Source organism: Ischnura elegans, chromosome 10, assembly GCF_921293095.1.
Source record: "Ischnura elegans chromosome 10, ioIscEleg1.1, whole genome shotgun sequence".
In the NCBI taxonomy this organism is placed as follows: Eukaryota; Metazoa; Arthropoda; class Insecta; order Odonata; family Coenagrionidae; genus Ischnura; species Ischnura elegans.
Window position 1 is genome coordinate 98,729,966 of NC_060255.1, and position 15,368 is coordinate 98,745,333.

A 15,368-nucleotide genomic window follows, 5' to 3' on the forward strand; every position below is an offset into this window, starting at 1 on the left:
AAGGAGGAAAAATCCCGGACCAATCAGAGACCACCTAGGTGAAGGAGGAGGGTATATCTATCGAAACACCGCGACAACGGCATCATCAGCCCTGAGGATGTTGGGAAAGTCTCCCAACGAAACGTCGGCCTACACCATGCAGACCCTGATCCGGTTGGAAACCCGAGAAGCTTTCATCCACGCTATTCACCGGGAAAAGCTCAGATTCTTCATTCTTCTCAATATTAGAGAATCTATCCTCCATGTATTTTTCCGATGAATTTTCGAAAAAAAATCCAGTTAATGATTTTTTAATGTATTCTTGTTGTATGTTACGCTAATTTGCCGAAATACCGGATAATTAGGGCAATACAAGCGTTAAATCTTGACTTATTAACATATTTTATCAATTATGAAAGTACCGGTACACCGGTATTTTTTCGCCGGTACTACCGGGAGAGTACTATTATTGCTTTTTAATACTCATCACAAAAATACCGGTACTTTTTCAACGACCGCCCATGCCTAAAGAATACGTGACTTCGACACTATGGGTACAATTGGAAATTCGACGCTCATTTTTTTCTCTCGGTGATGATCGCTAGATGTCTCCTCCGTTAAAGGGAGACTACAAATTGTCGTGTATGAGATCGTTGTTAAGAGAACTCAAAATCAAGTTAACCAGATCATTGGGCGTTTGGAAAACCCACTGAACCTATTCATAACGATAAATCATACCGTTGTAATCCACCGATATTTTATAAGTGGCTTACAGCTTCAATAACCGATGAAGGTTTGTGCGATGAATATTTGGATGACTTGACGAGCATTCCCATTGATCGCTCTATAATTTTCCATTCTTGATATCCTTTCTACACCGGAGAGAGCTTTCTTTCCAGTCTTTTTTGAATCTCATTTCCATCCCAATTTTCCTTTCTCTCCTCCATACTCCCAGAGGGCGTGCGAATCTCACTCAGATTGAAGGTCACCCCGTTGCCAAGTAGCCCGAGAACATTTAAATATAAACACAGTCACGCCTTGGGATCTTCTGCTGTCTGCTCTCGGATGAGACAACTGCCGGAAGCTAATTTCTGGAGAAAGTTCGCCATTTAAAACTCCAATCATGGATCCTTTCATCCATTGTTCTCATCTTTAAGCCGATTTATAGAATAAGTTAACAACAAATTATCCGCAGGGAGCAATTAGCGTGAATAAATTCCAGAATTCAAACGTCAACGTCCGCGTTCACAAAAAATTTAGGTGAATTTAATATACATATAACTTCTATAATATATAAATTAATAAATACAGAGGTGGTTTCCACCGTAATCGGTTTGTCGATTTGATTTTGTTATGTGACTGCTTGATTTGTAATTGTACTTAGCTTCTCTGTTTCAATTTGTAGCTGTAAGTGCACTTTAAATTGATATTCTAGCGGTATGCGTACCATTTCCTTTAAAATAAAGTAAATAAAGATCTAACGGGAAAATCTTCGAGGAGCTAGGTGGATTTTGAATTGGCGTGAAATGTTCGGAACGCGATCTGATTTAGCCATTTCTAGCATGTCCTTTTCATCCGTATTTTGTTAGCTGTAACCGCGAATCGTAGAAGAAGGAATTTCGGAAATAAAAATGTATTTAATATGAAATTGAGAAGTTTATTTCGGAAAAGATATCGAATGGAATATCAATAAGAAACAACTTACAAAAAAAAGGTTTCGATATTAAAACGATGTAACCAGGACGATGTAACCACGTTACGAAGCCTGGAGCGCGCCCATATTAAAATAATAGTGAACCTTACAAAGTTTTATTTCTTTATTTCCAATATGGAGAGGTTTCACAAAGTAAAGCCTGAAGTTATCAGTTATATTTTCGATATTAAACTCAATTTTAACACGCTTTGTCGTCAGATTGCTAGTTCTGCGGAAGAATAATAGATGGCGTTCAGTACGCATAATTTTTTTCTATAAATTCCCAAGGGCTCTAAAGGGCTTAATTAATATTACTCGGAGAATAAAACGTGGGTGCCAACTCACCTAACAGGCTCTTCTGCAATCATTTTTTAAGGCCGCTACACTCGGTGAATGATCATGCGAATGATCATGCTTAATGATCACGTAATCATTCACAGGATCATGCGAGCACAATAGAACATGTTATAAATTCAATGAATGATCATGATCATTCGCGAATTGTTCCGTCACACACGGTGAATGATCATGCTGAATGATCATGCGAATGAAATCATTTAATACCATAATCAGTACACACGCTTTATTTTCTGGGTCACAGCCTGCATCACGAGTGATGAAGAGCTAATTTTTTTACTTTTTAGTGACTGTTATACGAGGATGGATCGATAAGTAACGCACAACATATTTTTTCCGCCATGTCATAATGACTGAGGAGATGGAATTTTGCATACATTTAGTTTGAAGGTTTGCGCCAAAGCATCCATATTTAGATAAGGTATAGCTCTTGCTGCAGGAGCCTGAACTACTGCGCTAAGATGGCGCGCGTGTTAGCATCGTCCACCCGCGAAGAGCAACGAAGTGTAGTTTGTCTTTTGAGGGGTTGGAGGACTAAACGCGAGTGACATACGCTGCTGAAAAATATGGAAAGACATTGTCAAAGTTGCATCGTGCCATTTGCGACAAACGCAGCAGGCCAAATGTGTTACTGCTCCACGACAATGCTCGTTCCCATATTGCTGCTTCTGTTCGTGAAAAAATTGACAACTTTGGCTGGGAGGTACTCCAACACCCACCCTACAGTCCACACATTGCACCTTCGGACTTTCATTTGCTTGGGTCATTTGAAGAAATTCCTGGGGGGCAACGTTTCGACGATGATGAAGAAGTCAAATCGACTGTGCGGAGATGGTTGTATTCTCATAAAACGGACTTCTACCAACAGGATATTTCCAAACTAGTGTCGCGATGGGAGAAATGTGTCGAGGGACTTGGATCTTATGTTGAAAAATAGGTAAAATATGTATATTCAACGCTATAAAATTTATACTGCCTAACTTATTAAACTTTCTGTTTAAAAAAAAAGTTGTGCGTTACTTATCGATCCACCCTCGTACTATTTTTGGAAAATACGTTTTTTTATATCTTTATTTTATTTTCACTAAAAGATACCTTTTTAAGACAATGTGTGTGTGAGCATGTACCTTAAAGGAGAGGACGAGCCTGAGGACTTGTGCCGCCTGCTCCTGAGCCTCAGCCCGGTTTCCCTCCACCGTTCTTCTCAAGTTGGCGTCCTCATCGCTGGCCGCCTTCATCTGCTCCAGACCCAACAGCAGAGCCTGCTTCATCTCGGACACAGCGTCCTGCATCTAATAAGAGAGGAGAGAGACAAGTATATATCATTATTAGGGATGGTCGGATCGCATACCTCGGATCCAAATATCCGCAGATATTGCCCTTCATCGGATCCGGAAGTCGCGGAAGACATCGGATCTGGATCAGAAATTTTGAATTATAGCTCCAGTGAATGCAACGCGCAATAAGGGTTTATATTATTGTTACTATTCTTTTTATCGCGTATATAGCGTGGATGGGAGGTCGAAAAGTTTTATAGGGAAAGCTGTTACGTAAACGAGAATTAGGAAGACAGATAGAGGGATTTAAAGATAGAAGAAATGGAGTAGGCCTCATTGTGAATTGAAGAGGGAAACTGTTCCCAATCTTCACCTCAACCTCAGGCTGAGCAAGTCTGATCATTGTCCACGAGAAATTGAAAAGAATTCCGTGCCTCTCATGAAAGCCCATATTGGCCCAAGCTGACTAGATCAATGAAAATGGGAGCTGTAGGCATTATAATTGAGCCTTTATACAAAATATGGACCAATTTGCGATTTATTCCAAGTAAATTAATCGCACAGAGTTCCATATTTTGTTTACAGACACACAAATAATATGTGCAGCACCTATTTTTTATTTACCAAGTCACCTTGGGCCAATATGGGAAATCCTGAGACCGTGAAAGTGCCTATGTTGTCTGCTACGGCCGTAGAAACAAGTTATATACGTCGTCCTTTAACACCAGGCCCAGAGTGAAAATTCAGCGGAGTTGCGGGCTCATGCTAGAAACATTCAGTGGTGACGAGTTGGCTTAAGGGTACCGCAAAAATCAGAAATCAGTGTTTAAATATTCCTTATGTCATAAACTGCTTTTATTCGAATTTGTATGGAAAATATATGCCATCTTTCATCTCCGTGGTAACTGATTTTCGTGATGTTAGACTTCAGCAGTCCATTTTATCATCCCCACTATTGCTTCCTCCCTAACTTTATCCTGTATCCTCTTTCTGCAACACTTTCTCAAGAAATCTCCCTCAGTCATCAGTAAGCTATTCCTGTTCATCTTCTTGACGTCCCATACCTCTTCTCCTTACGTTATAAAACTTTCTACCATTTTTACATTCTTACTTTTATTTTTCTGCTGCTACCTATGTTTGTCCCGCACAATAGAATTTAGAGCTATGATGATAGTTTTTCCATTCGTAACTCTGCTGTCAATCGCATGGTTGCTACTTTCACTCGGGCAAATATCACTGGCTAGTACGTTGTTCTTGCCACAGCCTGAGGTGGGTTAAAAGTACCGACGAAAACAGAAACACGCCACATAAGATCTCCTACAGTCCGGGCGCCGAGAGTTGTCCGTTGACAGCTAGTAGGGGTATGGGGCAAAGTTGCCAGGGGTGCGTTCCGAATCACGCATCATGTGCATCGATGCGCGTCAGGCCGTTCCGAATCAAGCATTGATGCGCATCGATGCGGCCCCGCAGCGAGCATATTTCGAGGTTTCGGATGCATCAACTCGCATCGGCTCGCATCAGAAATTCTTGATGCAGTTAATGCGAAGGCGAAAATGGGCGCAACCTTTAAAATTGTGACTCTGAGTTTGGTGTTTGCATAGGGTGTTTACACGACTCTATTGTGCTTCTACGATCATAAGAAAGAGTTGAAGGAGTTATAGTTATTAGTTTTTGAAATAACTAGTCCACATAAAATTGAAAATGGGGGAATCTATAACCGATGCGTTGAAGTGTGCGTGTATGTAACTTGTTTACAACCGTCATTAATTTCATTGATGGTAAAAATGCAAAATACGATCTATAATTTCACAGATTGAAATGTAGGTGTGGTAGTTTTAACCATAATTTTGCTTCTGTACACTAACTTGTGGAAATGGCAGAAACTGCTGTAACGGGGGAAAAAAAGATTGCGATCACCATGTCGACCGGCTTTCGTGTCGCCAGACTTTACCGGTACATTATAAGTCTCCCGGGACCGTTAATGTTATCTATCTCAACGTGTGAATAGAAATGAGTACGTCTCATACACGCGAACACCTTCACATTATGATCTCACAATTCGCGGAAGTTAATGAACATACGTGCAGCACACTTTGAGAGATGGATTCGTCCCACGGTTTCACAAATATCTCTCCTCGTGGTTTCGCACGGAACATCCACCGCAAAATGTCCCAGGGCTCGCGAAGATCCAGTTATATATATATGTATCCCGTCGGAAAAAAACCAGCAGAGAAAAACTGTGCATAATGGCTGTATTGTAGTCCGAAAAGACACAAGATGGCGACTAATTGCAACCAATGAGCGAAGGCGGAAGGTTGTATCCGAAAGATTTCGCTTCTTTCCGCATTATCGCCTTCCGGGACGTTAAAAAAAAAACAATAGTTTCCGAAGAAAACGTACGGTATCGAGGAAGCGAAGTCAGACATTTCCGCGCGCAACTTTTTCGTCGATATCAAATTTTGCCTCTACTTTGCTCGCATTTCTATAATTCGACGATTTTGTTTAGTCTTACGACTCTGACTTCACTTTCAGTGTAGCTCAAGTTAATACCCGTATTTAATGGAATACATCTGCTCAAACAGGCGCGCAGCCAGGAATTAAGTCTGGGGGGGTTTAGGTGCAACTAATATCGGGGTGTATGGTGGTGGGGAATACCCACCATGGTAAGCGGTAAGTGCGAGATTAATGAATGGCGGAATTTTAAGATAAATGGTTCAAAATGGTGAGTTTTACGGCTTTCTGGGGGATATTTTATTAATCCTTACACTATTCTATTAGTAATATCAATCCAATTAAGTAAAATGGATTAAACTTAAGCATTTCTCTGAGCTCTGGGGGGGGAGGTTAACCCCCAAAACCTCCCTCGCTGCGCCACTGTGCTCGAAGTCCGGCAAAATAAAGCGAGCAAAAATATTGGAATCCAAGCATACAGCAAAGTGTCCAAATCAATATGAAGAAGTGCTAACACTGACGAGGTAAAAATAAAATTATCTAAGTGTTACCAGAGAGGAGTTACTCCTCGGTGTTACTAAACAAATTTCTTCATCTTCAAAGGGATTAACTCTATTACCAGTATGGAAATAACATCAATTAGCAGAATAAGAAAACTTCAGAACTTTTCCACTTTTTCACTAAAAATAACACAAACTACTTTCACTGAAGCGCATACAAGTCTTGCACCCAAAGATGGACCTGTGGGATTAACTAGTGGTATGTATTTTTTAAATAAAAAATTGGAAACGTACTGAAATGTTTCTATCGTGGATACCTTTCACTCTATCACGCCCGAATCCGCTGATATCAATTTGTAAAAAAATTCACAGTAATTTACTTCATCGACATGGATTTCAACTTACACTGACAGACAGTGCTTTAAATTGAAACCTGGTCGGTGAAATTAATGTCTGTGGAACTTCACGCAGTGATTTGATTTCTATGCATCGATATGCGATTCCACAAAGTGAAGTCTGAAAATGTGTTACGCATTGATAGCTATTATTGCTGATTTTATAATCTTTTGACTTGATTTTATATTCTGTAAATTGATTCTCTAATGTTTAGAATCACATTGCATTTTTTCTTATAGGTTCAAACGGTATTTTGAATACGCATCTAGACAAATCAATATCATTATTAAAGGAGAAAAAATATTTATCATCTTTGCGATTCACTGTTAAATTGGTTTTTACGCCCGAGTTTAAATTCGGATACCTAAAAGATTGCTCGTTCGATTTTAAAACAAAGCACATCAATTATTAGCTATTTTAATTCTGTGTTGAATTATAGAATTCAAAATATATTTATACCAACGAATTTTATACATTAACAATGGATTGATGTGAATAACATAAATCAACAATTGTACCATTCGATTAATTTCGTGGATCACGTAAAATATCAATTCGAGTTACGACATAAGTAATTCAGTCTCAGTTTCAGTGTTACTCAGTTAGTCACTATAAAATAGTCCAAGTCTTCTTCCTATTCAAGCCCAGCAAATGCATACATGATCAGAATGGAAATTGGAAAGAAGGTTACTCATGAACCTTTCTAGAAAGCAATGAATGACAATGCTTTCTGTGACGCCAAGGGAACTGGAACGCCGATAAAACTGGAATGTGTGAATAGTAGCGGTGGCAGAATTGCAGTTATTCGTTACTCGAATGTTCGTCACTCACTCGGACCCAAAACAGCGATGACTAAGTCTGAGAAATGTTCATTACTTCTATGTTTCACATAATTATCCTGGAATCGGTGCGCGTGTACCATAAACGTAATCAATGCCGACTTGGGAACACGTATTTTTGGGTGCAAAGAATGTAACCAAAGCCAGCTTAGGTACACCTGTATATGTGCCTGTAAATGAGTGACGTCAGTTTAGGCGTCAGCCATAAGTGAAACTGGTAAGAGAAGAAAAAAATAGTAAAAATGCGTAAATTTTAATTCACACTATAATCCAAAAATCATTGCCCGGACTTAAAAAAAGAAAGCAATCAATCTCAGGCACTGAGTAAAATTTTCTCAGACATAATTTGATGCAATTTTAACAATATTTTGATGACATAAATAGAATCAAACTATTTAAATTGCATTACGAGAACAAATAACCTGGATAATGAGTTGCTAGAGACTGAAGACGAAGATTAAGAGAGTATCTCTTGATTGTAGGCAACTAAGGCTATTAAAAAAAGAATAACGTGTACCAGGTAACTACACGAAAGTGATGATTGGATCGCGGAAAAAGAACGAGTATTCCCGGAAGCTGAAAAGAAACTGGGAAAGCCCACCGCAAGTGGTGAAAAGAGGCTTACTCAGCCCGAGATGATAGCACACACTCCTCCCCACGGCTGGTTGCCTAAGTCGACCGAAAAAGAAAACATTTTAATTTCAAAATAACTTGTAATTCGGATATTCATTTTAAATTCAAATGGAGATATTCGTTTCGTGGGATAGCGATGCCACGGATAAGGTTTCACCGGCGTTCTCTCCTTCTCAACGGCCCCGCATTCCCACGATGCTCAGCGGTCCTCCCCCGCAACAATGCGACCACGCGACAACGGGAATATTTCGACCGTGGGAGAGCAATCTCCATCGCAACGCAACAATACGTATCAAGGTGACGACGGGGCGCCAAACACAGAAGAAGAAAGAGCTACAAGAGAAATATATATTTAGACGAGGTTTTCGTGGAATCAATTCTCCGAAGAGACTTGAAATCGCGTCTAAGGAAATCAGTCCCTGGGGGCGATTGTGTGACTATACGTTCGAACGTAAAGATCCGGGTCTCGTGGTGTTTAGATCAATTCTTCGATAACAATTGAAAGAACGATTGCATAATTTTACGCTTGAACGCTTTCTCGATCGAGAATAACACGTCTTCAGCACAACACTTGACGTTTGGAGATATACTTCGATTGAGTACTGCGAGTATCGGATTTTAATGTGGATAACCATTCAATGTAATTCTGGATATGCTCTTTTGGAATTAAGGGAATCGTGGAACCAAATTGGTGATGTAGGGATACGTTTGGGCACTAATCATAGGATAAGTTACACAATCGAAATGATTACTCATTTCATTCGATAGCGATGTTTACATCAAAGCAAAATTTTTTACGTCCGTTGAGGTGAGGGTGATCATCTATCTGTTTGTGTTGTGGGAAGATTCTCGGATGAGAAGGTAAAAGAAAGGTGCTATTTCACACTCGTCCGACCGCACCTTGAATATGCAGCGAGCATATGGGATCCGGTGCAGAAAGATTTAATCCGCGAACTGAACAAAATACAAGTGAAGGCTGCGTGGTTCGTCAAAAACCGCTACGGGCGTACAGACAGTGTTACCCAGATGTTAAGCGAATTAGGCTGGGAGCCGCTGGAGACTCGGAGGCTGCGCGCTAGGCTTAGATTGATTGAACAACTGAGAATGGATATCTTTAAGAGCGACACGGAGAACATAATATTATAGCCCCATTACATTTACAGGTCCGACAGAAGCGATAAATTAAGAGAGTATTTTGCCGAACGGATAGATATGCGTTATAATTCGTTTTTCGGATAATTCGTTTTTCCCCGAACCATAAAGAACTTTAATAAACGCTAGTCCCAACTTCGTTAGAGCACTTCATTTTTTTAGCTGTAAACGGCTGGTGTCCTCACACCCCCTGCCACACGCCTTTTAGGCGGCTTTCGGGGTATTATGTAGATGTAAATGTACACGAAATAACTTAATACAATAGGATGGCAAAAATAACCATAGAGATAAATGCAATGATAACGAAATAAATTATTAAATAAGAGTAAGTGCTGAAAGTAAAAAGTGCCTTTATTTTATTTTAGCATGCTTAACTTCCACAAAGTTAATTCACTCACCATCAACTTCATTAGTAACGAAATAAGTAATAATCGTGACATTTGAAAATGATCAGGGATATCTGATTATATTTAAAAATTATACATGCTGATAATAATAGACTACCCACAAAAACTCAATTCAATACAAATGCTTCCAATAATATGATCTTAATTGGGAAATTTTCACTGGATTAAATATTGTAATAAGTTTCTCTTTCCAAAAAACGCCAAGCACTCCCATACTTAATGCGAATGAATTGGCTTGGGATTATAAAAACAAACTGATAAATATTATTTTAAATGCCTTTTAAAATACAAAATACATTTTCTATGGAAACTAAAAAGAGATCTTAAAAAATATATAACCTTCCTTGGCACGTAATGGATAGCTGCAAACATGAATAAAACGATTCTAACGAAAACTAAGTATTTCTGAAGCATTATGTTACAGAAATGTTATCAGAGCTACATACTTCAAAAGTATTTTACAAATGTATTTTTTTTAATTTTAGAATGGGAAAATGCCAAAAATCTGTATTTGAAATACAGAATACATTCAGGTCGTGTATTTGAAATACAAATTACAAATGTATTTCAAATACGTATTTTAAAATACTTGTATTTGGAATATTTCCCAGCCGCCTCGACGGCCTAGACATCTCAGAGATGCTTTGCTTCTACACTCGTCGTCTTAACGCGATTATAAATGTTTATAGACAGCGTTTCTTTAAGCCATTAACTGCTTGGTGCCCTAAATTTCGTTATAGGAGTCAGAACACGAAGTTGAAGAATGGAATGGAGAATGGAAATGTCTTACTCGGATTTTTCTCGGATATTACTCACGAAGAGTGACTCATAAAGCGTACAAAGTGTGACGCGTGAAGTAACGTGTGATGTGTGAAGAACAACGTTATAGAAAATTGAGGGTAATGGCGGTTTTATAGACGATAATAGCAATAAACTATCCGTAGGGATCACTCAGCTTGCGAATCTAGTACCTATAAGTACTTCAATGGCGGCGCTCCTACTAATAACTAGAGCGAAACCTGACAATATTCGCGCGATATTTAAATAAATAAAAGATCGTAGCACTTTTCTATAAGTTTTTTTTTAGAGTTTGGCCTGATATGCTATGCTAGCATTCCGAATAAGTTCAACAGATTCAGGCTTTATTAATATTTAAATGAATAAAGTGCCTCAATCTTTTATTTTTATTAAATATGCCTAACTTCCAACAATTGAAGCCTGAATCTGTTGAACTTATTCGCGCGATAATTAACTTATTGAATCAAATTTGACCCTTGCTAATTCAACCTGGATCTGCGCAAATATTATTACTATTAACGCATAGGCAACACCTTGAGGAGCGAGCATATGGGATCAGACGCAAGATGACTTAAACCGAGAACTCAATAATAAAAAACAAAAGAAATATGCACGATTCGACAAAAACGTATACAAGCAAACAGATATCGTTACACAGCATTTATACGCATTAGGATGGGAGCCTTCAGAGACTCGGAGCCTGCTCGCTAGGCTTATATTGCTAGTAAAGTTGAGAATGGATATCTAATAGAGCGACATAGAGAAAATTATATTAGAACAATATTTCCAGGTCGGACAAAAACGATAAGTTAAGAGAGATAATTTGCCGAACGAATAGGTATGGGAATTCATTTTTCCCCCAAATAATAGAGGATTATATTAAATGCTACGCGTAATTTCATTAGAGCATTGGGTTTAGAATGCTACAGTTTACATTCCGTTATTGAGAAAAAAATGTTTCGTCACAAACGAGTATTTTACCTCACTAATTTTAGCGATAGGAAACTTTGGATATTTACGTCGCCTGTATATGGCAGCTAAAACGTTGTGATATATTTGCGAGTAAGTAATGCATACGATTACATTTAAGACCGCATTAATGATTAGTCGAGAGCAAATTCATTGGAGGGACACCCAGAAAATTCTGGGGGTGGCGGGGGTTGGAAGGTACTTAGTGTTGTTGAACCCAGCCGGAAGTTTCCCGTTTTGGAGTAGTGAGGTCACCTGAGGAGAAACGTACCGCCAATTGCTTGTAACAGTTATTCTCATTACCCCCACGAAAAAAAATGCTCGTAAAATTTTCTTCGTTTTTTTCCAGAGAAAATGACTTAATTTTACGTTTTTTCTCCTCTTTCCACCCTTGATTTGCTCCTTAACTTACTCTTGAACGCATGACATAAACATTAAATACAGCTTCATGGCGCACAATATGACCTTGCATTAGCAGAGCAACTTCTCGGGAAGGAAACTAAATAGGGCATGAAGTTCTCTTACGATAAGTTCCGATAAATAAATAAGGCATGCGGTCGTATGAACTCACGCAATTTCCAAGAGCTACCAACGATATTAGTCACAAGAAAACTCAAACATATTGAACATCGGGAATAACGGAATTTACCCACTGTACTGCAAAACATAAAAAAATAAAACATTAAATTGAAAAACCCACGTTTCTATTCGAACTAGAAAGAAGAATATAAAGAACCCTGCCTTGGCCCAAGGTCCATAGTTTATATCTTGCGGATATACAAGACTACCACTTGTTGAAAACCAAAATCGTGACGAGCATTTGCTTTGCATTTGACACTAGTGCGACATAAATTCATTATCATTCATATTTGAGACTTTTGATGTAGTATTGTAAAGAATACTTACAGAGAAAGAATTTTATTTAAGATTTTAATATTGATCCGCTCTACTTTCTTGCTTTTCAACGACTAATATCAATAAAATTTAAACGTAAGACGTTGGGCCATTCATTTATTTTCTTCTTTATACTTGGAATAAAGGCCTGGTAACATGACACATTAGCACGTACGGGTTAATGTCTAAATGTATGAACGCGAGAATGAACGCCAAAATGCAACGTGCATCCACCCAACTTGTGCGAATGCATGCACAGAAAATATAACCTGTTCTAATTTGGTTCATGCATTCGTACATGTTCCGTTCGGGTTTACCAAAATCATTCACGCAAACGTACATTAACTTGTACGTTTTAATGTACCGTGTAACCAGGTCTTAAGAACATGAGTTTTTGAATCAAATGTTTGATTCATTGTAATATTTTCTTCATTTTAGTTTAAGTAAAAACGTGGTTATTTAGATGCATTATTCTATCTGCTGTCAAATCATTTTCTCAATTATATTTTATAAGAGTGAGGTCTGCGAGGAAACAAAAATTTGGACACCAAAAAGGGCGAAAAAAAAAAGAAAACCCGATTACGACGGAAGACGCACAAAGCCAAAGTATAAAAATAAATATAAAAAATTAAAATACAAGGTAATAGTTACGATTCTGCCAAGATAAAACCTGGTATACTATGGTGCGTAGTCGGGCGCGTTAACCGATGCGCAAGAGGTGACTTTCTTAAATTTCAAAGAATTAAATAATTAAAATTTATGGTCAACTTTACTGACTACTTATAAATGTTAATTGTCGAAAATAGTGGCACAAACTGCCTCTGAAAAATACGGAATGGCATAAGAATGCACAGTCCTCGAATTCTGAACTGTATCGAAAACTTTAACTCGATACGTAATCGGGATGTAGGTTTAACTCGAGTACATATTAATATTTTGCCCAAAAGAAATTAAAAAAACAGAAAAGTAAGGGGCTTGATAAAAAACGTTGTAAAAACAGTTAAAGTAACTCGATCAATTGAAGAAATGATCTCGATGCAGATCAAACATTGGCTTGGCCAGATTTTGAACCCCCGAAGCATCCGATTTCGCACAAGCAGCTGTAAATACTTCCGGTCACGCCCCAATGGGCACCAACTTCATTATTTTTCCGTAGTTTGTGTCGTTATCTTGTAACATAATGTTCCCGCACCATCAATAAGCTTACCCGCCTAATCGACTCATTCAAAGTAATTTCTTGAATGAATAACCTAGAAATCCTTAAATATATAAGCTTCGTTAAGCAATTGAGTACTTAATGGTCCAAAAAACCATACGAATCATGAAATAATGAATATTTATTATGCTCTAGGATACACGGGCGCAGATAGGAATTACTGATAGGGGGGATTTTAGGGACAAATGATACTGGGGGTCATAGTGTGGAATACCCGCCAGGGTAAACGGCAGGTGCGGGGGTCTTTCCCAGAAAATTTTTCAGATAAATGGTTCAAAATGGTGAGTTTTACGGCTATCTGAGGGATATATTATTTAATCCTTACTCTATTCTATAAGCAATATTAATCCAATTAAGTGAAATGGATTAAACTTAAATATTTCTCCGAGCTCTGTGGGGGGGGGGGGGGGGTAATCCCCCAAAACCCCCCTCGCTGCTCCACTGCTAGTATATATATAGAACAAATATCATTTTAATAAAATATTCCATATCGTCGACACATAAAATAAAAATAAATGTTTTCGGTTTTAAAGAAATCATTACGAGGTTTCACAGAAAAACACAACACGTTTTCACAATAACTCTAGTAAGTAATAAGATAATAAGTAGCATATGTCATCTGTATGAAAAAATACTTAAAATAGTCAAGTACACAAGACAAATAACAGTTAAAATTTGTTTTTGATAAACATTAATAGTTAAGGAATAAAAATTGCCATTTGTTAGGCCTCGAACCAGGGACCTATATATTCAGAGTTCAGAACGCTAACCACTAGTCTGATCGCTTCGTAATGGCAAGAGGCTACACCTATCAGTAGGCTGATTTTACGAATTTAAATAATTTATTGCAATGAAACAAGGAGGAAGTGGGCTGAATAACCACTAAACGGCCATTTCTATTTGCCGTCCGCAGCAAACAAAAAATACGATATTCAAATCGCGGAGTCGGCTTTCGCAGCGTCCACTTGTAAGACTAGTGGGACTCCGGAAATTCAAGATCCGTAATGAGGCAGGGAATATTCAATTAGATTGAAAGTAAATGCAAATTGTTCACAAACGGAATTTCGCGCTGCGCATGTAAATTTAATACTAGGGTACTAAAGTTTGAAGAAATATATTTTTTTTATTGGAAATGGAGAGAGCAGAGTGATTCAGAAGGAAATGCATCTTATGCATTTGCATTCTCGCAAAACTTGGCAAAATTTTCGTTCGGGGAAAACAGAATGGCTGCCTCCATGCAAGATCATTTTTATTCCTAGTTCTTCGATCGGCATTAACGTGGTGAGGGAATTCCGATTTATTGAAAATTCGACAAAAACTTAACTTTAATAGTTTACGATAAATTTGCTTAATAAGTAATGGCAGGAGGTGAGGGGTTACAATTTTGGATGTTTCTTACAACAAATGTGAGCCGTAGATCGATAAAAATTATTGGCAAATTTCCAATTTCAATGTGAATTTTTCATTACATGAGTTACAGCCATTTCAAAAAAACAACAAAAAATTGCCATTCTGGCGAGAACTGAGAAAACCGTCTATTTTCAAATTACTTCTAATTTGGACTATAATATGGCTAGAACGTATAAAGATTCTTCAATTTATAATTACTTCTTGTTAATTTCACCCATTAGTAAAAAAATCGCAGAACGAGAAGCGCAATGTAAGCTTAGTAATTGTTTAAAAACCAAAATATTGCATCAACTTTTAAAAAATTTATGGATAAGGATATTTTGCCGAACTGTTGGGTATAAGAATTATCCTTCTTTCATAGGAAAGTAAAATACAATTAATGGAAGACAATATTAAA

At 38.0% G+C, this 15,368-nt stretch overlaps 1 protein-coding gene across 1 annotated transcript in view; it reads right to left on the reverse strand.

Moving 5' to 3' along the window:
- The window catches only part of LOC124166619, a 198,850-nt gene that overhangs the window by 124,628 nt on the left and 58,854 nt on the right, over positions 1-15,368 (reverse strand). Inside the window, exon 2 of the mRNA XM_046544228.1 lies at positions 3,157-3,321. Within this exon, the coding sequence (XP_046400184.1) occupies positions 3,157-3,321 (165 nt within the window). The remainder of the gene's footprint in view (positions 1-3,156; positions 3,322-15,368) is intronic.